This window comes from Notolepis coatsorum, assembly GCF_963971535.1.
Source record: "Notolepis coatsorum genome assembly, chromosome: 12".
NCBI lineage: Eukaryota > Metazoa > Chordata > Actinopteri > Aulopiformes > Paralepididae > Notolepis > Notolepis coatsorum.
In genome coordinates, this window is record NC_140176.1 from 10,958,547 (window position 1) to 10,982,941 (window position 24,395).

The following is a 24,395-nucleotide window of genomic DNA, read 5'->3' on the forward strand; positions in this document are numbered from 1 at the left end:
TTATTGAGGATTTGACTGTTGCTAGCTATCAGTTTTTAGCCTTTCTTTGCTTTTAGCCCTGTTTATCTAGCTGTTTACCTCTTCATTGTCTATCGTTTATTATCCTGGCTAGTTGCAATGTGCCAGTGCTCTGCCGTTGTTGTTGTTATTATTGAGATGGTCTCTAAATTGGTTCAGATGACAACCACTCTTGTGTCAAGTAGTTGCAGATCTTTGGGTCCTCGTTACTTTGGTTCACTGACAGAAATGACTCATCTCCAGCCGTGTCTCCTCCTCTCCTAGCATGTCATAAATGTTGTGGCCAATGGTCCTATCAAACTGGCCCCAGACTGTCAGCCACCAACCCCCGTGATTTCCAACAATGACGTAGTCGCCAACCGAACCCTGGTGGAGGATATGACTCTGGTGATAATGGTGAGATGACATCGTCAGGGAATAGGGCCAGGGGCTCATGAATCACTCTGCGCTAGCATTTGTTAAAAAAAAATTTGTTGAAAGACTTCAGCTAATATACTGTTAAAAACCTTTAGAGATTTTAAAAAAATTTAAATTTGTTTACACACACACACACATACAAGGTCTTACTAACTACGCGATTGAATGGCTTGTTTCAAGAGGGACGGTTCTTGTCACTGTGGCACTGCAGTAAAGGCACAATGCACATATTTAACATGTTGCCAGTGTTGTTACGAACCCCTCATTCTGTAAAAACAATGCAAAACACAGGAAAAGGTCCCCTTTAAGTGAAAAACAAAGTAGGATTATATATAAATGAGTCCCATGATGTTCTGTTGATTGATTCCAGGACATGTATGGTAACCATGGCGTTGTGTTGATTGACAGGACACGTATGATAATTGGGCAGGGCTGGCACTGCAGGGGAAGGTGGTGGTTACCATGAAGAGCTCCAGTGGAGGCGACAGTAAAGACCTCCCCCAGTTTATAGGCAAAGTCAGTCACATGAAGTTTGAGCTGGAGATGGGGAAGGCCCACATCTCGGTGAGTAACTGGTGTCTTCTAGAAACACGTGGTGGGTCATTTTGGTATGGATGGATGTACCAGGATTTATTTGCCTTTTTATTTTTATTTTATTTTTTGTGACCAACTTTTTATTTTATCTTTTTTAAAGACAAGTTCAGAGGAAAGAGACATTCACATCAGCAGTTCATACAAGTTCCTACAGTGGCATACAAACGTGTCTTTTCAGTATATAGATTGTCCGTCAGTATAGACATGTACTGTGTAGCCTGCCTGCTGGCAGTTGTGACAGTCTCTTCCTCTGATCTGGCGGTCCTGTGGCTGCAAGACGGCCCAGGTCGCTTCTTAACCCCCCTCCCAGACCCCCGGGTTCGCATAGACATTTTAGGAAAGGAAGAAACCATGATGTATACATGTATAGAATAAAATGTTGACGTTTTTTATTTTTTTACGTTTTTGCCCCAACTGGACCTTCCTAAGATATGTTGAATAATGATCCCCTCCCCCCTCAAACACCTCCCAGTCATGTTCCAACCCCCCTCCCCCCTCCCCCATCTATAGCTCAACATGAAAATATTCGCAATTAATCGTAAAAAGAAATCGCCGAATTTAATTTCAACCAAAAATGCTTAAACAATAATGTTAGTGATAGAAGGGAACTCATTTTGTCCGAAAATGGAAAGCTTGCCAATGTTCACGAGGCAGAATTGTTACAATAGCCGATAATCCATTTTCCCAATGATAAATCCCTATACGGGTGGACCTCGCGGGCAGCCCAGAGTGACGTCAGACTACACCTCCCTATTATCCTGGGTTATAAGCTAATAAACTTATGACAACAACACTATGATCCAAGCGAGGTTCTTTCTTCCACAGATATATATATATATATTTATTTACATTCTGAGGAAAGTCCAGTTGTGGCCGAAACGTCAATAAATATCGGTGTTGTGCTGTAAGTACAGTGTGTGGGATCGTGTTTTACACACCTGTACAAGAGTTTTGCATCTACACACGTCTCAGTGTTGTTTACTCAGTGTTGTCGACATGCTCTCTCTGTAGAACCTGGCCATCATGGAGAACAGTCCTGGGCAGGATGGAGGCGAGTACATCCTGCACTTCGAACCTGTGGTGGAAGAGATGAAAGAGCCCCTGGCCTCCTTTGAGCTCCCCTTCCGCTTCTACAATGGTATGATCCTTTCATAATAATCACACCCACACCCACCTCCAGGTGCCGGGGCCAAACCAACGATGCATCGATTAATCGAAATGCATAGATTCTAATGTGACGATTCAACTGCATCGATTTGAACATTTTTGAATCGATTATAATATATATATATATATATTATAATAAAAAAAATTAAAAATAAAGATTTTTTTTTATTTTTTTTTTGTATGTAGGCCTATTGTCTTTATTGACCTATAGTCCATTCATGCTGAGTGAATCAGTTCCCCCAGCCACATTTGTGTATAAAAGATTTTGGGGGGAATTAACTGATAGAAAATATTGAAAAATAAAAATTTTGCTGACGATACAAATGTCTTCTGTGAGGGAGTGAACCGCCAAATGCTTTTAAAGGATGTCGCAGCTGAGCTAACTAAGCTGAAAGTGTGGTTTGATGTAAATAAATTATCATTAAACATTAAAAAAAAAAAATGCATGATATTTGGTAAACGTGATATACAAGTAAATACACCGGTTGAACTAAGGATTGATAGTATTAAACTGGAGAGGGTATTTGAGAATACATTTCTGGGTGTGATAATAGACCACAAACTCAACTGGAAACCTCATATCAAATATGTCAGGACTAAATTGGCACGGAGTGTTGGTGTTCTATGCAAGATAAGACACATTCTAAACCAAAAAACACTGTATACACTGTACTGTACACTCTTCCTACCATATATGAGCTACTGTGCGGAGGTGTGGGGTAATACCTACAAAAGCACTCTACAGCCAATATGCACCATGCAAAAAAAAGCAATAAGAATAATCAACAATGTAGGATATTATGAACACACCAATAACTTATTTATAAAGCTACAAGCATTGAAATGTATGGACCTAGTGGATTACAAAACTGCCCTCATTGTATACAAAGCCAGATACAAGCTAATCCCAGGCAACATTCAAAAATGGTTCAGAGACAGGGAAGGAGAATATAATTTAAGAGGGAGAGGGAATCTTAAACAACCAATGGTACACACCACGCTGAAAAGCATGTGCATATCGGTGTGTGGAGTGAAGCTGTGGAATAATTTACCTGAATACATCAAACTGAGTAAACATGTGGCACAATTTAAAAAGCAGCTAAAAAAATACACATTAGAAAAATATAGAAATGAGTAGTGAGGATAAACAAAGTTATGTTATATTGTGTATGTAGTGCTGTACTATATTCACTGCTGTCAAGTGAATCATGTTTTTTCTTGTAATCTTTTAATATAAGTAAAAAGAATATTCTATATTGTAATATACTAAATTATGTAAAATCTAGTAATATTAATAGAAGAACAAATACAAATGTAAGGGGGTAGGGATCAATAAGCTAAGCTTCCCTCTACTCCTTTTTTGGACATGTCTGCTAACCAAACACATTGCTCTTGACCTTTTGTTTACAATTCCTGTTTTTTTTTATGTTTTTTCCTTTACAGATTTTTTAATTTGTTGTTATGATTGTTTGGTCTGACGGAACAAGATACCGTGAGTTGTTTGGAGAAATATGAATAATAACATGTCCAAAAATAAACTTTTCATTCATTCATTAAAAATTAATAGAATCGAATCGAATCGTGGTCAAATGAAGAGATTTCATGATGCATTGAATCGTTGCCTGAATAATCGTAATCGAAATTAATCGCTGGGAGGTCGCATCGTTACACCCCCTACAATCAGGGCCGGATTAACGTCCTCGGCCGTCCGGGCCGCGGCCCGTTGGCCTCTAGTGATGAGGGGCCTAAAAAAAATATATATATATATTTTAAAAAAAATTTGGAGGCCCCTCGTCACTAGAGGCCCCAGCATTTTTTTTTTCTTCTTTTACTTTTATTTTTTATTTTTTGGAGGCCCCTCGTCACTAGAGGCCCCACTTTTTATTTTTATTTGTTTTCTTATTTTGGAGATCGATATCATACTGTGACACTGAAATGAAAAAATATTTCATCAACTAAAATATACAGTACGTCACACCCTCCCATCTACAAGTGGCTAATCTTGAGTATTTTTTCTCCTCTTCATAAGAGTTTGAGGTTTTCCGTTTGAGGTAAAAACAGCAATAAAAAGTCAAAACGTGCATCTCCACATCCCAGCCCCGACGCCTGAATACTTTTACCAACGGATTTCCAGTTCCGCGTTCGCGTTCTGCGCTCTGATTGGCCACTGACGTTTCTGGTAGCGCCACCGGTTAAGCTTAGGCACTCTTTCGAAGTTGGTTAAGGTTAGAGTTTGTCTTATAGCAGGGCGATAGAACACCAGCCCTGATTCCATACTCTAACCTTAACCAACGTCGAAAGAGTCGCCTAAGAAACGTCAGTCAATATTTCTATTGTATTTTTTTTACATACATACATACATACATACATACATACATACATACATACATACATACATACATACATACATACATACATACATACATACATACATACATACATACATACCCACCCCCACCTAATAGACAGTCCCCTCCCCACCGTATGTAATGTACCGTAATTCCTCTAATAGTAACCCCGGCTTGTATTTGTTTCAACTGTAGCGGATACCAGGCTTGTATTAGGAGGAGGCATGTATAAGAGAGAGGCTTATATTTCTAATTTTCAAACGGATCATAATGAATAAATCAACATTTTGTGTCAGTTTGAACCCAGTAAAATGTACTGGGTTCATTTATTGAAACCAAGTACTGTATGAAATACGGTAGTCAACAGTGCAATTACAGGTGGTCAAAAAAAGTTAAATAAAGTAAAATAGTGCAATCACAATACTGGTATAATAATAATAACTTTGTTTTATACAATTCTGAGGTAGGCTTACTCTCTTGGTAAACATTAACACCATACCATTATATGGTATTTACTGCACAGCCAGGCCAGCATATAACAACAATAACAAAATATATTGCCTATGGTAAATCCGTTGAGGGAAATACCATAATTCCTCTAATATACATGAAACCCGGCTTGTATTAGGAGGCCGGCTTATAATTGCTTAGCTCAACAGCGCACCCGGTCATTAATAGAGACCCGGTTTTTAATTGAATACCGGTTACTATTAGAGGAATTACGGTATATATTCTCTCCCCACCGTATGTATATTTCTCTCCCACCCACCCACCCCCTCCTAATGTACAGTCCCCTCCCCATCATATGTATATACTCTCTGTCAGGATCTATGGGTAACAGTACTGTATATTTGCATATCATATATGTCACAAATGTAACAGTACTATATACCTGCCATAAATGTCATGATGTCATATATGTTGTGCATGTCATACATGTCACTATGAATTGAAAATGGGGGACCCTGATGTAAACAAGACAAACGTCTTTCTCTGGTCTGCATCCCCTTAACAATTGTGTGTATTGAGCCGTACTGTATTATTTGTACCCATTCTGCAATCTGTTAAATACAATTTTCATTAATTCATTAATTCACAGACAGTAACACAGGACAAAAACACATTTCAACCCCCTAGGACAAAAACACATTTCAACCCCCTCCCTTCCCTAATTATAATTTAAATTGACATTCACGTAAAAGTAAGCTTACTATTTTAACACTTTGGTCGCCAGGCTTATATTCTTAATATACCATCCTCCGCCAGCTCTATTTGTCTATGGAGAAGTTCCCCTTCTTTGCAGGGCTATAACTTTTTAAATTGTATTGCTAAATTGACATTACTATGGCCCATTCAACATCAAGTATCTATTGTTCAGGGTGTAGCAACATTATACTTTTTCATTCACATATTCATACTAAAATACGGTCTAAAGTATAAGTATGTTTTTATCGTTTTCTGCAGCTTTCTCCAGAACGTGATTTATAGCCCCAAATGCATTATATTGATGATCAAATACAGTTTGATAGGAATCTGCGCGAGATAAAAAAAATTCAAATGGACGTGCTTCTAGAAGTTACTACTGATCATCTGATGTTGACCGGATGGGGGGGGGGGTCGTTTATAATTCCGTGGCCAACGTTAGATGATTCATCTAGTGTGGGTGATATGATCATTAGAGCAGTTAGTATCGAACACGGTAAAAAATAACGCTGAATCTTACCGTAGCTTCCTCATAGCGTTGGGCGATGAGCGTGGAACAGAAATATTCCTATTATGGGATGTAGAAATATGCGATCCATTTCCAGGTTGTATAATAGTATATACGCCCAAATTAGGGCTGGGCAATATGACCAAAAACGTTATCGCGATAAAATTATAAAATTATTTTCATATAATTCGATATCGATAATTATCGTTGATATAATGTCTGTCAAGTTTAATTAACTTCTTATGCTGCTGCGAATGTCTCAAGTCGAGTTGATGTCGTCATCAGTCCGCGCACGTTAACAGTAGCCGACAAGCGGAGCATCTCATGACAATAAATATGACACTAAAACTCTTCCGCCACAATATATTGAAACGACGTCCACTGTATACCCCACCCACACTACTTAAACGTGGCCTCAGAATTCAAAACACACACATACTCGGCACGTAAATATATAAAACAACGCCGTGCAAGCTAATTAGCCTAGCTAGCCTGTTGTTTATAAGTGGTGTATTCCATGACAATGTGCTAAATATTACACTAAAATACTCTTCCGCCACAATATATTGAAACGGCCTCCACTGTATACCCCACACTACTTAAACGTGGCCTCAGAATTCAAAACACACACATACTCGGCACGTAAATATATAAAACAACGCCGTGCAAGCTAATTAGCCTAGCTAGCCTGTTGTTTATAAGTGGTGTATTCCATGACAATGTGCTAAATATTACACTAAAATACTCTTCCACCACAATATATTGAAACGGCCTCCACTGTATACCCCACACTACTTAAACGTGGCCTCAGAATTCAAAACACACACATACTCGGCACGTAAATATATAAAACAACGCCGTGCAAGCTAATTAGCCTAGCAAGCCTTGTTGTTGAGTGAGTCCTAGTACCTCTGGGTCTCCTTCCGGATCTCGTTCGCTCTCGGCCATCTCCTTCACTGATTGGTTGTTAGCTGTTGTGCGTATGCACGTCACGTCATCACGTAACGTTGGTTGTTGTTAGTGGGTGTGCTGAGCCGAGGCTGAACGGAGCCAAGCTTGGAAATCGATATATCGAAACTTTGCGACCACGTTTCATTTTTATTTCGAGGAAATAATTTATCGCGATAGTTATCGTTATCGTTTTATCGCCCAGCCCTAGCCCAAATCATGTTGTTTATCGAGTTATTGTTAACGGATTGCTATCCGTTGTGTCTAGCTCGAGTCCTGGGACTATTACCGAGTGATCGGACCGAATTGGAATGAGCACCAGCTTCCATTTCCTGTTTCCGCTCTGGGCGATCCGCCGATCGGCCACCAGATGGCGGTCTTGAACCGTTGGAGAGTTGAGAGGGGATCAACAGTAGATCTCAAGTCTCCGGGGGAGAAATATGATTTCGATCACAGATTTTTGAAATATTGATATCAAAGACGTGGTACGGCGTCTTTGGCAGAATGAGCATGGCGGGGAATGACGTGGTACGGCGTTTTTGGCGACCATAGTGTTAATATTATATTCTTGTCTCCAAAGTGTGTGCATGTGGGGGACTGTACATTGGAGGTGGTTCGGTGGGTGGGAGGGGTGGGTGGGTGGGGGACACTGTACAACTGTACAAGCAAAACTGTACATTGGAATATTGACAAAACCATACTTGGTCATTTACTGTACATTGGAGGGGGTTGTGTTAGGACATTTACAGGGGCCAGTTTCGAATTGCAGTCTCCCGTAGGTGTTCTTTGAGAGTGTTTTTGAAAGTGGGTAGTGATTCACATTCCTTTACAGCTTTGGGTAGGGCGTTCCACATTGATGTGGCATAATTGCGAACCGTGTTTAGTCCCTTGTTTGAGCCTAATCTGGGTTTAACATGATTTGTGGAGCTCCCTCTGGTGTTGTGATCGTGGTATTCACTGACCTTTGGGAAGTATTTTGACATGTACATGGGTACCTTGGTCGCGTAGTGTATCTTGTAGACCAGGCCCATTGCAAGTTGCTGTACTCTGTTGTCTACTCTAAGCCATCCTAGGTTGTCAAAGTGGGCAGGGGTGATCAAAGTCCTTTTAGCTTGGCCCTCAGAGCCCACCACTTCTAAATATTCTATATATTTTTTAAAGTGACATAAAAACGCCACTGTGCGTGCGTGCACGTGTATGTGTGTGTGGGGGGGGCCTCCACAAGAATCTGGCCCAGGGGCCTCTGAAGTCTTAATCTGGCCTTGCCTACAATGTATCAATAATAAAAACACCAGAGCGCTCGAACGCTAACTCTAAATGTCCACGCATTCCATAAAACCACAAGGCCGTGAGCTGGGGGCATGTTCACCTCCCTGAGATCTGTACAGAAGTGAGACGGTAGGAATGGGAGCGGGCGGTCGGGTAGAGTTTCAAATCAACAGCGTGTCTGATGGTCTTGCTTTGTAGACGTGGAGAACCAGAGGCAGGTGTCTGAACTGTCCAAGAAGAAAGACCAGCTCTCGGTCGCCATCACGGCCTACAAGGGCATCTTCACCAATTCCAGAAAACTGTACAAACTGTTAACCGGTAGGCCTCTTCTCCCCTTCTTAAATACTGTGGTGTGTGTGTGTACTTAGTGTGTGTATGTATGTACTTAGTGTGTGTGTGTACTTAGTGTGGGTGTGTACTTAGTGTGGGTGTGTACTTGGTGTATGTATGTACTTAGTGTGGGTGTGTGTACTTAGTGTGTGTACTTAGTGTGGGTGTGTGTACTTAGTGTGTGTACTTAGTGTGGGTGTGTACTTGGTGTATGTACTTAGTGTGTGTGTACTTAGTGTGTGTATGTACTTGGTGTATGTACTTAGTGTGTGTGTGTGTGTGTGTACTTAGTGTGGGTGTGTACTTAGTGTATGTACTTAGTGTGTGTGTATTTAGTGTGTGTACTTAGTGTGTGTGTGTGTGTGTGTGTACTTAGTGTGTGTGTGTGTGTACTTAGTGTGTGTGTGTCATGTCTAATGGCTCATTGTTTTTAACCAGCACAACTAGAAGAGGCCAATACCAGAATGTCTATTATCAGGACTGAGTTAAGGAAGAAAAACGCCAATGAGTCACAGCCGACATCTGTGAGTTATTGATTATGATTTATTATGATTTCTATTTTCTACATACTACCTCTTAAAGTAACATTATGGGAAATGTGCTTACTGTCTTACCGTCGGAGTCAGACAAGAAGATGGATACGGATACGGACCAACTTGCCTATAGCTGTTGGCCAAAAACACCTCTTTTAAACTCTGTATCCGCTTCCATTAATTTGTGCTACTGTAAGTTTAGGCTAACGTGCAGCCAGATAGCTGTCTACTGAACGCACAGAGAGGAAATTGGTATCTATCTTCTTGTCTCTCTCTGGAGAAGACGGTGATGTTGGTGTGTTCCTTTAACATCTCTAGAATGGCTCATAAGATGCCTTCTCGTATGTTTGGATGAAGACAAAATTTGTGTTGATGATGTTTATGAAAAAATTAAAAAAAAATTATATTAATTTAGATCTCGGAGATCAACGACGTCCTGAGAGAGACGGGTGCTGAGACTGAGAGGATAAAGCAGCAGCCCAGGAGAGTCTGCTCTCTGAACGATCCCTTCCAGAACGGCCAGGACGTCCTGGGAAAGGTTTACCCCTCTCCTTACATTTCTCTACATCACTTCACAACTATTCACTATTTCTGCCACTGAAACAGAAAACTTGCTCTGAAATCTCGCTCTGAAATCCTGGACACTGTGGAGTGTATGGATAGTACGCTTAACGTTACTGTGAAAAGTTTCAGCTAGCTTAGCGCTGTCTAAAAGATAAAAACAGTGGTTCATGTTTGTGGAGGTAATGTAATTATTACAAATAGTAACTGACTGTTTTGACTGACAATATGCATTAAGCATCGGGTATATTGCTGTGCATTGTTATGTCTGCGGAGCGAAACATAATACAATTGGTAGTAGGGATGCCCCGATCACGTTTTTTGCCACCGATCACCGATCGTCTATGAGCCATATCGGCCGATACAGATCGTTTTTGGTTTTATAAAAAATATATATATATATTAAATAGATTATATATATATATTTTATTTTTTTATAAAATATATATATTATATAATCATACTTGTAGTTGTATTATCTGCGAGACATCGCCACCACGCAACAAGTCAAAATGCTCGCTATCTGCAAACAGCTCCACTGTCTGTGTGTACTCCAGCTACAGCCAGGATTCTCCGGCGCTGCAGCTGGACCCTATTTGTATACTCTGCTTTGGTCAAATCACATTCAGCATGCCCTCAGCTCGAATATGCATCGAATCAATGTTATAAGACATTGATATCAGGAGCTATCTGTAGCTACTGCTAGCCGGCTAGATAACGTTAAGACAACGCCTCAGTGAACTATTTAGTTTACTGGGACATTTCATATAGAGCTAACGTGAGCTAACGTTGGCTACCGAGCTAACGGAGGTATCATGCACTCGACTATTGCTGGAGCATTTGTTGATATCAGCAGCTATCAGTAGCTCGCCAGCTAGATAACGTTAGACAATGCATCATGTATTAAACTAAAAGTGAATAGTTGACTGGGTCATTTAGTTTAAACAGTAACGATAGCTAGGTAGCTAACGTTAGCTCACGGAGGTCCCATGCACTAGACTATAGCAGACTGCCGGAGGCAATAGGAGCCTCTTGTTGACACGGGTGCGGGAGGGGCAGGGGAGGAGGAGGGGCCGTGCGCTGCAGCAGCTGTGTGCTTGAGAGAGAAGTCAGCGAGTGAGATCTCCGCTAAGAATTGGATCATGTTTTTCGATCGGTTTTCACGATCGGCGAAAATAAAGCATTATCGGAATTCACCGATCTCATATTTATACTGAATATCGGCCGATACCGATCGCTGGCCGATCGATCGGGGCATCCCGAAACACATATTCCACGCTGCTCTGAGGGTCAACAATGAATGTAATCGTCTCGGGTTACATGCCTGAGAAGTAAAATGTGGATTCCGGGTTATTTTTTTTCCATGCATTTCCATTGAGTCCAATCCAATGGGTGCATTACCATCCGGGAGACGATAGGGGGCGGTATTTTCCCTGTTCGAGCTCATAGACAGTCCCAATGATAACGTGAGGCTGGATTGATGAAAAATGAATGGATATATCATATCGCTAATAAAAGCAATAGCGATTATCGTTGGCACTCAATGTAAATCATTGCTAAACAAACGTAGTGCTGAACATATACACTTTGACTGCTGTTTTGATAGGGTTAGGGTCTTTACTCTTGGCTACATTTGGAAAAAGAAACACAAAATCACTTAATACGGACTCTATTGATCTATTTGTGACGTGAAATAAATCTTGATCGGGCTTAAGAGGTTAAGATGCGTTCTAAAAATAGCCCTAAAACAATTACTCAAGCACTACTGGAGCAATCCATGCTCCAGTAGTGGATCTGGAAATACATTCTTGTGCCCATGCCTAGTGTTTATTTGTGCCCCTCATGTCAGGTTGGCCACCTGGCCCTGTTGCTGGACGACACCGCCGCCAGGGCCGTCTCCTGGCACATCAGCCGCGACATGAACTGTGTCATCACCAATACCACGGCTGCGGCACAGAGGATCTACGATGACACCAACGGCATGCAGGAGGTCATGGCCCTCGATGCTGTGTTCTTTAGACAAAGCGACAGGTACACACAGCGTTTGGACCTACAGAAACTTAAAGGAATGGGAAATGCACTCACTGTCTTTTCCAGAGTCAAGATAAGAAGATCGATACCAATTTCCTCTCTGTGCGTTCAGTACAGGATAGCTATCCGGCTGCTAAGCTAGCCTAGCGCAGCACAAATGAATTGAAGCGGAATACGGACCAGCTAGCCTAGCTGTTGGCCAAAAACACCTCTGGAATTTTTAAGCTAGTGGTCTATGTCCACTTCCAACAGTCTGTATCCGCTTCCATTCATTTGTGCTAAGATAGGCAGCCGGATAGTCCCGTCTCCCTCCCTCCCAGTGAGCTGTGGTGTTACACAAGGAAGCATACTAGATTGATTGATTGATTTGAAAATGTTATTAACAGATTGCAGAATGGGTACAATACAGTACGGCTCAATACACACAATTGTTAAGGGGATGCAGACCAGAGAAAGACGCTTGTCTTGTTTACATCAGGGTCCCCCATTTTCAATTCATCATAACATACATGACATACATGACATACAGATAGACGGTACTGTTGTTACATCTAGACATTTATGACATACCAGATCTACAAAAATACACACCAGAGTACAAAAAGAGTCTAAAAAGAGAGTATATACATTTGAGGGGGAAGAAACTGTACATTGGACCTTTACTGTTCCTAATTTATGGAAATGACATGACACCAGCCTGTGACTGCAGCTTGTTCCTGTTCACGGATGACTCTGCCCTGCCTGACGGGGACAACTTGTTCCTGTTCACGGATGACTCGGCCCTGCCTGACAGGGACAACTTGTTCCTGTTCACGGATGACTCGGCCCTGCCTGACAGGGACAACTTGTTCCTGTTCACGGATGACTCGGCCCTGCCTGACGGGGACAACTTGTTCCTGTTCACGGATGACTCGGCCCTGCCTGACGGGGACAACTTGTTCCTGTTCACGGATGACTCGGCCCTGCCTGACGGGGACAAGTTACAGGTTGAAAAAGCCGTCAGCTCTGAACTCTGTAGAATCTGCACCTGGCTCGCTGATAACAAACTATCATTACACCTGGGTCAAACGGAATCCATTCTCTTTGGATCAAATGGCAAACTCAGCAAGGCCAACGGCTTCTCTGTTACTGTGGGTGACAATATTGTCACAAGGAAAGATGAAATTACCTACCTGGGTTTCATCCTAGAGGCTAATCTTTCCTGTGACAAAATGGCATCCAATGTAATAATAATAAAAAAAGTCAACCAACGAACAAGATTTCTGTACAGGATCTCCTCTCTGGTAAATAAGAATACCTTGAAGACTCTTAACAGGAGCACTCATTCAAGGTTTCTACGACTATGCTTGCACCTCATGGTACCAAAGCACCTCAAAGGCCCTAAAAACAAGGCTCCAAACATCACAAAGCAAACTGCTCAGGCTACCCTCCTTCAAAACCGTTCTCAAAGAGCACCTACGGGTGGCTGCAATTAGAAACTGGCCCCGGTAAATGTCAAAATCACCCCACCCCACCCCCTCTAATGTAGATTTTCTTCCCCTTCTGATTTATATTTTTTATGATGTTCTCTCTTTCTTACATAGTACCGTATATTTGTATGTCTCTAAATGTCTTTATGAATTGAAAATGGAGGACCCCTTATGTGAACAAGGTGAAATACTTGTTCTGGTCTTCATCCTCTTAGCAGTTGTTTGTATTGAGCTATACTGTATTGTACCCATTCTGAAATCTGTTAATAAAGTTTTCAATCAATCAATCAACAGCTTTCTACTGAACGCACAGAGAGGAAATTGGTATCTTATCTTCTTGTCTGGCTCTGCAGAAGACGGTAAACACATTTCCCATCATGTTGGCGTGTTCCTTTAACCCTTTCACTGCCACACGACAGAAGGTTAACCCTTTCCTATCACACAACCGACGGCCGCTGTCGTGTGGCAGTGAAAGGGTTAACCTTCTGTGTGTCGCCGCAGTGAAAGGGTTAACCGTTTTGGGTGTGCGGCAGTGAAAGGGTTAAAACGACGGCCTTTCACAGCACAGAATAGTAAAGATACATTTGGAAATGTGGGCTACATTGTGTGTGATGTATAACATTTATCAACTGCAGAGTTAATGCACATTGATTAACCCTACTTGATGTAAATGTATTGTTTGCAGGCCCTTGCCCCACATAAGAGATGGCCAGAATATATTTCATCCCACTGGGAATCCAGTGTTTGTCAAAGACCTCCTGATATACCCCAAGAATGATAAAGAGTGTCAAAAGGGTGAGTTGCCTTGAATGACTACACATGCTTTCTTTAACTGTGTCTCTGACTGAGTTGTAGCAGGCTCTGTGCTGTTCCAGAGGCGTCTATTCCAAAGGCAACCGGTTCATGCTTCCGCATTCGCGCTTTGCGCTCTGATTGGCCACCGCTGTTCCTGGTCGCACCAATCGTGTGACGACAAGTTCTTTCGCCGGTTAAGCTTAGGCAACTCTTTCGAAGTTGGTTAAGGTTAGAGTTTGTCTTAGAGCATGGCGATAGAACTCCAGCCCTGATTCCAAACTCTAACCTTTTTAACCAACTTCGAAAGAGTCGCCTAAGCTTAACCAGTGATAAACTAGGCGTTAGGTAGTTTGCTGCTGGTCGAGGCGGAAATGGGCGCGTCACGCGATTGGGCGCACATGTCGCATGACCAGAAACGTCAGTGGCAAATCGGATTCGCAAAACGCATGAACCGGTTGCCTTTCTCGAATAGACGCGTTCCAGAGTGCTTGCTGTCGTTAGGGTTAGGCTTACCATTGTGTCTACTGTTGTTAGGGTTAGGGTTAGCATTGTGTTTATTGTCGTTAGGGTTATCATAGGGCTGGGCGATATAATGATAACGATAATTATCGCGATATATTTTAATAATCTATATCGGGGGGGGAAATATCGAAAAAAAGAAATATCGGATTTTATTTTTTATTTTTTTTTGTGACCTGCAACAGGGCAGTTTTAAAACCAGAGACAGTGGACAGACTTGTCTTTCTTGCCTGCAACTTAAAGTAATGGCTGTGCTTGTCCAAATGACAATACTGACCAAATTGAGATTTATTTTTCTCTTGTCCATTTATTTTGTTTGCTTTCTAATTTAAAATACAGTTTGAAACCGTCTGTACACAGTAGGCTATGTGTGCTAGCAGAGCTAGTCTCCAGTCACGAGTCACGGTGCACATGTGCAGTGGTTTGTCCACCAAAAAAGCGCCAAAAGATAGCAAAGAAACAGGGTTTTTCAAACGGACGTTCAAACCATCGTTTTTTGATCATGCAAAAAATGTACGCACATTTACGCATATAACGTAGCGCATATGCGCATATTACTACCTCTTTTTCTCCCCCTGACTTTTCTATTTTTCTCCCCATCCCAATTTAGTCGTTATGCCAATTCCCCCCCTCCCCTACCTGGTTGTTGTGCGCATGTTCCTCCTACTGGTCGGTACAAGGGAACCCTGAAGTCCACCACATGCTTCCTCCGACACATGTGGAGACAGCCAGTGGCTTTTTTTTCACCTGGCAGCGAGGACTCTCATTGGTGAAGCGTAACGCGTGGGAGGTCACGCTGCCTTCACCATTTCCTGCCTTTCGCAGAGCAGGCGCCCAGACCTGACCTGTAGGCGTCGCTGTCCACAACGCCAGATTACCACCCACGACTTCCCTCCCCCTAACTCAGCCAAACGAGTTAGTATGACGACCGGCCCAAGCCGTAGGGCAATGCTGACTCCGGGAGTCGAGACCGCAGCCTCTTGCATTGGTGACGAGCGCAATCTCCGCTACGCCACCCGACCGCCTTGGCTCCTGCTATCTTAACGTTAGCCAGTTAAAATGTGCATAACATACCTGTGTAACGTTAAGTAACTTGTGTTCAGCTGGGAAAGTCCAGCATCACTGCATTCACTTGGTTTAATCCAAACGTCCATTCGGAAACGTATTATGAAATAAAACGGGTGAGTGTGAGTCACTCAACTTGCTCTTTTTTGCATGATTGATTCATTTCCTGATAATGTATGATGACGGTGACCCCTCATCATCGACTAGACTGTTGTTAAAGATGCCCCGATCGATCGGCCAGCGATCGGTATCGGCCGATATTCAGTATAAATATGAGATCGGTGAATTCCGATAATGCTTTATTTTCGCCGATTGTGAAAACCGATCGATGACACGCGCGAAAATCATGATCCTATTCTCAGCGGCGTTCTCACTGTCTTCTCTCTCTCTCGCACACAGCTGCAGCTGCTGCACGCTTTGCCCCTCCCCCTCCCAGACCCATGTCAACATGCTCCGGCATAGTCGAGTGCATGAGACCTCCGTGAGCTAATGTTAGCTACCTAGCTAACGTTACTGTTTAAACAAAATGACAGAGTCAACTATTCACTTTAGTTTAATACATGAGGTAACGTTATCTAGCTGGCTAGCTACTGATAGCTCCTGATATCAACGTCTGATATCATCATTTTGGCATTTGGTTTCGCAGTAGTTGGCTAGTGGTGGCTAACTAAGCTATCGTTCCGTGAGCTAACGTTAGCTACCTAGCTAACGTTACTGTTTAAACAAAATGACAGAATCAACTATTCACTTTAGTTTAATACATGAGGCATTGTCTAACGTTATCTAGCTGGCTAGCAGTAGCTATAGATAGCTCCTGATATCAATGTCTTAGAACATCATTCGTTTTTGCAGCTGTTGGCTAATTAGCTATCGTGCTTCATAGCCTTAACTGAACACTGAGAACATCTTATAAGTTTCAGGTCATAGGAAAATACTTTGACTATAATGGTCAGAAGTAAATTAACTTAGATACTGTTACGCTTACCCAGTACTATTCACTTTACTTAATTTCTAAGATTAGATTAGATCATTTAGACCCGACTTTGAGAATGCCTGTGTTAGACCTACAGTATAATACTGCCAGCTGCTATAAGAAAACCAAAAACGATCGGTATCGGCAGTGTATCGGCCGATATGACTCATAGACGATCGGTGATCGGTATCGGTGGCAAAAAACGTGATCGGGGCATCCCTTGTGTCTGTGTTCGCGCGTGACTTTCGAATTATTGTAAACACAACATAGTACTGTGATATTATTTAAAATTTTTTATTATCTTTTTCCCCTTCTTTTTCCGTTTTTCTCCCCTCCCAATGTTAGTCGTTATGCCAATTCCCAATCCCCTTCCTGGTCGTTGCGCACTCTACCCCCTACCGTCGGTCAGGAAGGGCGGAGACTATCACATGCTTCCTCCGACATGTGTACCCAGCCCACCACTTCTTTTCACCTGGCAGCGCGGACTCTCACTGGGAGAGTGTAACGTGTGGAAGGTCACACTACCTCCCTCCAGATCCTTCCCTCGCTGAGCAGGCGCCCCGACCGAACTGTAGGAGTCGCTGTTTACAACGACCCGGACCCACCCACCGGCTTCCCTCCCGCTGACTCTGCCAATCGAGCCAGTATGACAGCCGGCCAAGCCGGAAGCAACGCTGACAGCCGGATTCGATACCAGTGTCTCTTGCGTTGGTGACGAGCGCTTAGTCCGCTGCGCCACCCAGCCGCCCAGTACTGTGATATTCTGATATATATCACATTCTGATATATATATTTTGTGTAAAATAAATTTCAACATTTTTTAACAATTTTTTTTTAATTAAAATGAATAGAAAAGCGGAGGTTCTAATCCATTAATTAAGATTTGAATGCCAACGTAATGAACAAAGGTCAGAACGTTTGGGCTCAGCTCTAGTACACCCCCATTCATTATTATTGGGGTGTACTTCAGTAGAAAATAGTTCCTACATGAAACTTCTCACAATGAGGTCTGTGGATTATCTCAAGTAACCGGGTCATGATTTCTGGAAAGTTTTTCAAATGTTTTTTTGGTGCATTGAGCCTCACCGTGTGCCATTCAGCTCCATTGTATTGTGACGGCAGATACTGTATCTCTACATCAGATATCTCCAAAACTAAGTAAATCACACTGAAACGATCCGGATGGATAGATATTACTCAAGGAAAGGGGGTTAATATGTTTTTTATTTTGGATGAACTGCCCCTTTAACCTAAAACAAAAATAAATAATCAATCATACACATTGTGAAATTAGCACTCTGTTGATTGTTGTCTCCTTGTGCCTCTCCTAGTGTTTGGCAACATTCTGTCGGAGACCATTTTGATGGATGACCTGGACTCTGCAAACAGCTACAGGAGGGCGGTGAGTGAGAACAAACATTCCCTTCCGTCTAATCTTCTGTTGGTGTTACACAATCTGATTGGTTGGAAACTGGGAGGCCTTTCAGTGCATCCGGTAAGCACTGCTGCATTATGTTTATGTTTATGTTTATTAAAGGATCCCCATTAGAGACACATGAAAGAGCCTCTAGTCTTCCTGGGGTCCAAAAAAGTGTTTTGGTTTCTAAAATATGGGGAAGAAGGTGTTAACATCATGCTAATCATTCGTGTTTTGGTTTCTGGGATATTGGATACAGAATGTGTTAGCATTATGCTAAGCATTAGTGTTTTGGTTTCTGGGATATTGGGAACAAAATGTGTTAGCATCATGCTAATCATTAGTGTTTTGGTTTCTGGGATATTGGGAACAAAATGTGTTAGCATTATGCTAATCATTAGTGTTTTGGTTTCTTAAGATATTGGATACAGAATGTGTTAGCATTATGCTAATCATTTTGGTTTCTTGGATATTGGATACAGAATGTGTTAGCATTATGCTAATCATTCGTGTTTTGGTTTCTGGGATATTGGATACAGAATGTGTTAGCATCATGCTAAGCATTAGTGTTTTGGTTTCTGGGATATTGGGAACAAAATGTGTTAGCATTATGCTAATCATTAGTGTTTTGGTTTCTGGGATATTGGGAACAAAATGTGTTAGCATTATGCTAATCATTAGTGTTTTGGTTTCTGGGATATTGGATACAGAATGTGTTAGCATTATGGTAATCATTAGTGTTTTGGTTTCTAAGATATTGGGATCCGAATGTGTTAGCATTATGCTAATCATTAGTGTTTTGGTTTCTTAAGATATTGGGAACAGAATGTGTTAGCATTATGCTAAGCATTAGTGTTTTGGTTTCTGGGATATTGGATACAGAAGGTGTTAGCATTATGCTAATCATTAGTGTTTTGGTTTCTGGGATATTGGATACAGAAGGTGTTAGCATGATAACTAAATGCTAACAGTTTCTGCTTCCAATGTCTCGGAACCAAAACACTTGCACCAGTGATCTCTGGATGGATGGAAAGGATTCTTAAAAGAGGAACACCAACCCAAATGAAGAATTCCAATATGTTCATTCCATGGCCTACAGTAGGAAAGTTCAATCAATATCTGTGAACATAACCGGCTCAGTGGCCTCGTGGGTAGAGTGTCCGCCCTGAGTTCGGGAGGCTGGGAGTTCAAGCCCCGGCCGAGTCATACCAAAGACTATTTAAAAATGGTACCCATAGCCTCCCTGCTTGACACTCAGCATCAAGGGTTGGTTTGGGGGGGAAGTCCTTGCGACATACTAGCGTCATGTCCAAGGGGTGTACTTGTACATCAAGCTGCCTCACGCTACGGAAACACAAGATAGGCTCCTGCCCCATGTGCCGTTACGGCTCGAGAACCATTGGTTCTCAAAGGCAAACTTCTTCTCCCAAAGCCAGAAACCAAGAGAAGTAAGACGCCAACTTTTGATGTCATCAGGTATAAAGTCAGGAGGTGCTCCATTGACAGTGAATGGGAGACTGATTCTCTGGACTACTGAATGGTTGTTTGAGTTTATATAGCTAAATTACCTTTATTCTGTAGTACACTTAAGTTTAATGGGGATCCAAATAAACTTAAGTGTACTACAGAATAAAGGTAATTTAGCTATATAAACTCAAACAAACATTCAGTTTGTCAGTCGCCGTTGGTTTTGCTCCGCGAAGATTGTGCATACTTTTAGTTATTATGTTTATTTTTAGTACCTTTTTTATGGAAACATCACTGGCGGGGACGTCGTACGACCGACAGTCACTTATAGACCTAAACTCCAGACTTAAAGAGGAGTTTAGCGACACTTTATGCCAAGATTGGCCATCGGAGATCAGGCGGGACAAAGACAAAGAAGGCGGCAGGACAAAGAAGAAACACAGGGGAAGGAGGAGCGGAATCAGAATAAGGCTAAAAAGTTCAGCTTACCGACCGGCGATTCCATCCATTTTACTGGCCAATGTACGTTCGCTGGAAAATAAAATGGATGATCTTCGGGCGAGGGTTCGATTCCAGCGAGAGGTGAGAGACTGTAACATCATGTGCTTCACGGAGGGAGACATGGCTGAAACCAGCGACTCCGGATCACAGCGTCTCTCCCTCGGACTCCTTCACCGTCTTCAGAGCGGATCGCACAGCAGCCTCCGGGAAGGGCTCTGGAGGGTGTGTCTGTCTCCTCACAAACAACGGCTGGACTAGCCCGAAGGAGATAAAGATTCTCTCCAGTTCATGCTCCCCGGATCTCGAACATCTTTCCATTCAATGTCGACCGTTTCATCTCCCCCGAGAATTCACCGCCATTATCATGACGACGGTGTACATCCCTCCCCAAGCGAATACCGTCAGGGCCCTGGCGGAGCTACAGGGGCAGCTCAACATCCACCAGATCAAACATCCGGACGCAGCAATGATCATAGCTGGCGACTTCAACCAGGCGAATCTGAAGAAAGTGATGCCATCCTTTTTTCAGCACATCGCCTGCTCCACCAGAGGAGGAAATACGCTGGATCATTGCTACACCCCGTTCAGAGCCGGCTACAAGGCAATTCCGGCTCCGCCATTAGCGGGAGCCACAAGCACATCGGATCATGACTCCATCTTTCTTGTTCCTGCTTACAGGCAGAGATCACGTGACGCTGTCGTGTCACGTGAGGTAAAGAAATGGTCCGACCAATCAGAGACGGCACTACAGGACGCACTCGGTGACGTCGACTGGGGTATGTTTCAGACCAGCTCCAGCGGCGTCAGCGAGTTCGTGGATGTGGTTGTTAGTTTTATAACAACACTAGCTCACACTATGGTCACTTTACACAATGAAAGGTCACTTTAAAAACAAGAACAGGAGTGGTTCTTGTATAGTAAATAGATGGATAGCAAGCTAGCATAAGGACACATAGTATAACGCTAGATTGTATAGTATAGCATTGTATAGTAGTGTACATAAAACCCAGTGCCCCATCCGTAGCTAACAGTGTATTGCACTATCACAGGACCTAGCATGTCTTACCATGCTTTTGAAAAGCTCATGTACATATACCTATGTCTTTACTCTTATGACTTGTATTATTGCACAAATGTCGCATTCTCATCCCTTGGATTCTTATTATTATATTATTGTATTACTGTACTATGCACAATCGTTGCGGGCAAAACCCCCCGCATTTCACTGTATACTTGTATGCCGTGACAAATAAAACGCTTGATTTGAGTAGGTCCAGAGAATCAGTCTCCCATTCACTGTCAATGGAGAGTAGAGTACTGTTCTTAGTTCTGAGTTTGAACATGTACTCCCATATTCAGAACATTCTGATGTCTGCTCTCAGTGTCACCTATACTATACCATCTCTCCCAACTTAACTTTATACATGGTGACAACACAGATTTTAGTTTTAGCACTCTCGTTTTTGGATTTTTTTGGAAGTGAGTCGTTAGCCTTCCCTAATATCTTTGGACTGTCTTTGACCATATGAATAACATTATGAAAATGCTCAGATTGTCCGTAGTTCCCCTTTTAAATGGACTATCCCTTTAATGTTCTGCCGTGTACAGGTGGTGCAGAGCGGGAAACAATGCCCCACCATCCTGACCAGGAAAGGCGAGCGGATAAGCCAAAGGGGCACGTTTGGGGGCGCGCACAACAAAGCCCCTCCCATCGACAGACTGCCTTGTGTGTTCGGGGCGCCGCTACCACCGGACTACTATGACCTTCAGGAGCAAATAGGTCAGAGTTTCTAATAGATACACACCAACATTATAGGAGATGCACTTACCGTCTTTTCCAGAGTCGGACAAGAAGATGGATACCAATGGAAGCGGATATTATGAACCACTAGCTGGAAAGAACAGCTAGGCTAACTGGTCCATATCTGCTTCCATTCATTTGTACTGAGCTAGGCTAGCTTGCAGCCTGGTAGCTTTCTACTGAACACACACAGCGAAGAAGTTGGTATCTAGTATCTTCTTGTCCGACTCTGGAGAAGACGGTAAGAGCATTTCTCATAATGTAGAGATGTGTGTTGCTTTAATTCGGTTTCAGTTTTTCTCCTCCCCTTTCACCGGGAATAGTGAACTCATGAACTTACTTCCCTTCCCCCCCAATTCACCCAGACCTGCTCCAGCACTACAGGGTGGCACTGCTGAGGAGCCAGCATGCGCACAGCGAAATGCAGAAGCTGACTCCTGACATGGAGCGCAAACAGGGGGAGATGGATCAGAAGCTGCAGCAGATGCAGGAGGTCGAAGAACAGCTCGGTGCGTTCTGCAGCCTCTGGACAAGAAACGTCACATGTTTTGGTCGCATTCTTCTTAGGGATGCATGTTATTATTATTATTATTATTTTTTTTTTATCCTTTATTTATCCAGGAATGTCCCATTGAGATACAAGATCTCTTCTTCCAGGGAGTCCTGAGTTATATCGGTAACCATATTTGTATCGGTAGATGATAGTGATTGTTGTTTCATAAATCGGTATTGGTCTGATGAGCAAAACTGGGCTGGTGTGAACAACTGATGTTTTTTTTCCCTCTGTCTAGCTGCCATTGTTGTGCATGTGTTGTTGTTTTCTTTGCCATGCAGAGTTTGTTGGGTAATTATTACTTAGTGCATGTGTCAATGACGCAGCACAGGATTGTGGGCTAACATTGCTATCCAACATTGGTAATATCGGTTATCGGCCATAACGGAAATGTTAATATCGGTTATCATATTGGTGCATCCCTAGTACTTGTAGTTGATGTGTAATTGATCTGTTTTCCACTTCCAGCTTCCAGTACTCCGGTGAAGAGGAAACTGCCTGGCGAGACACCGGGCAGCAGTATGAAGAAAGCCAGGCAGAGATCTAAATAACAAGAACTATGAAGAAAGCTATGCAGAGATTGAAATAACGAGGGAATTGTGCTACCTCACTGTATTTCTATATTAAGTATTTTACTTTTATAAGACTTTGTATGAAAACTGACATTTCCAGATTATTTCCAGAATAAGTTTTCTTTGAATTTTGTACACCTTATAATCCGTTGACACAAATTGTTTTATATTTTATGTTTGTTTGTTTTTTGTTTTGTTTTTCATTCCCTGACATTTAAAAGTGTCCGGCAGTGACCAGTATCTAGTATAAACCACTCTGTCGTTCGGGTCGGGTCTGGTCTGGTTCAACGTCAAATACCTTTGTTTGCCATGATGGCCATGATGCCACATCAGATATCGGTACCAACTACTGCTGCAAAACTTCACATAAGATTCACCCTTACAAACATGTCCAATGTATCTTAGTCCCATGCAGTTGTAGTTGTAGTAGAAAGATGCTTTCTTATTTTTGTATTTATATATATAAAATACGATACTAGTATGCAGAAATAGATAGGTATAGTTGTAAACAGACTGGGAGTTGCATATATTGGGTGTGGCTGTACAGCTGAGACGCTTGTGGATCCAAAGAGACCAACTGCATCCATCCAAGAATTTTTTTAAAGATTTTATATATATATATGTATGTATGTATGTATGTATGTATGTATGCATGTATGCATGTATGCATGTATGCATGTATGCATGTATGCATGTATGCATGTATGCATGTATGCATGTATGCATGTATGCATGTATGCATGTATGCATGTATGCATGTATGCATGTACAGAACTGCATGGTTTTGACACTAAACTACATGGGACTAACATATATATAAAAGAAGCAGTGAAGCCAGACCAGCACTCTCAGGTTCAAAATTGAATGGCAGCCTGAAACAAACATGTTTCGGAATTACATATTCATTCTTCAGTGTTATAGCTTGAAGAATGAATATGTAATTCCGAAACATGTTTGTTTCAGGCTGCCATTAAATTTTGAACCTGAGAGTGCTGGTCTGGCTTCACTGCTTCTTTTATATAATACTTAATGGGATTTCAGCACCCAGTGTCGTATCTTGAGAGTGCGGTCTAACTTGACTACTAACATATATATGACATGTTCATAAAGGTGACACACTTGTGGTTCTAATGAGTCCAGTTTCATTCGAATATCCTGAGGTCAGAGATCAAGGCCCTACCAATAGTCAGTAATGCTGGCTGTCTTTTATCCTTTTTTTATAGTCGTTTTCAAACGACTATACGATTGTACAATTGTTACTATTGTTATCTGTACTATGTTAAAACGTTTGTCACAGCAATATAATCGTATAACTACAAACTATGTGCCACACCAG

At 42.1% G+C, this 24,395-nt stretch overlaps 1 protein-coding gene across 1 annotated transcript in view; it reads left to right on the top strand.

Moving 5' to 3' along the window:
* The window catches only part of smchd1 (structural maintenance of chromosomes flexible hinge domain containing 1), a 160,111-nt gene extending 136,214 nt beyond the window's left edge, over window positions 1-23,897 (top strand). The window contains exons 36-47 of the mRNA XM_084326451.1: window positions 283-414; window positions 844-999; window positions 2,041-2,167; window positions 8,671-8,790; window positions 9,241-9,326; window positions 9,751-9,873; window positions 11,746-11,927; window positions 14,082-14,191; window positions 18,080-18,150; window positions 21,742-21,913; window positions 22,300-22,443; window positions 22,956-23,897. Coding sequence (XP_084182577.1) covers window positions 283-414; window positions 844-999; window positions 2,041-2,167; window positions 8,671-8,790; window positions 9,241-9,326; window positions 9,751-9,873; window positions 11,746-11,927; window positions 14,082-14,191; window positions 18,080-18,150; window positions 21,742-21,913; window positions 22,300-22,443; window positions 22,956-23,038 — 1,506 coding nt within the window. The 3' untranslated portion in view covers window positions 23,039-23,897. The remainder of the gene's footprint in view (window positions 1-282; window positions 415-843; window positions 1,000-2,040; window positions 2,168-8,670; window positions 8,791-9,240; window positions 9,327-9,750; window positions 9,874-11,745; window positions 11,928-14,081; window positions 14,192-18,079; window positions 18,151-21,741; window positions 21,914-22,299; window positions 22,444-22,955) is intronic.
* Window positions 23,898-24,395: the final 498 nt, after the last annotated feature.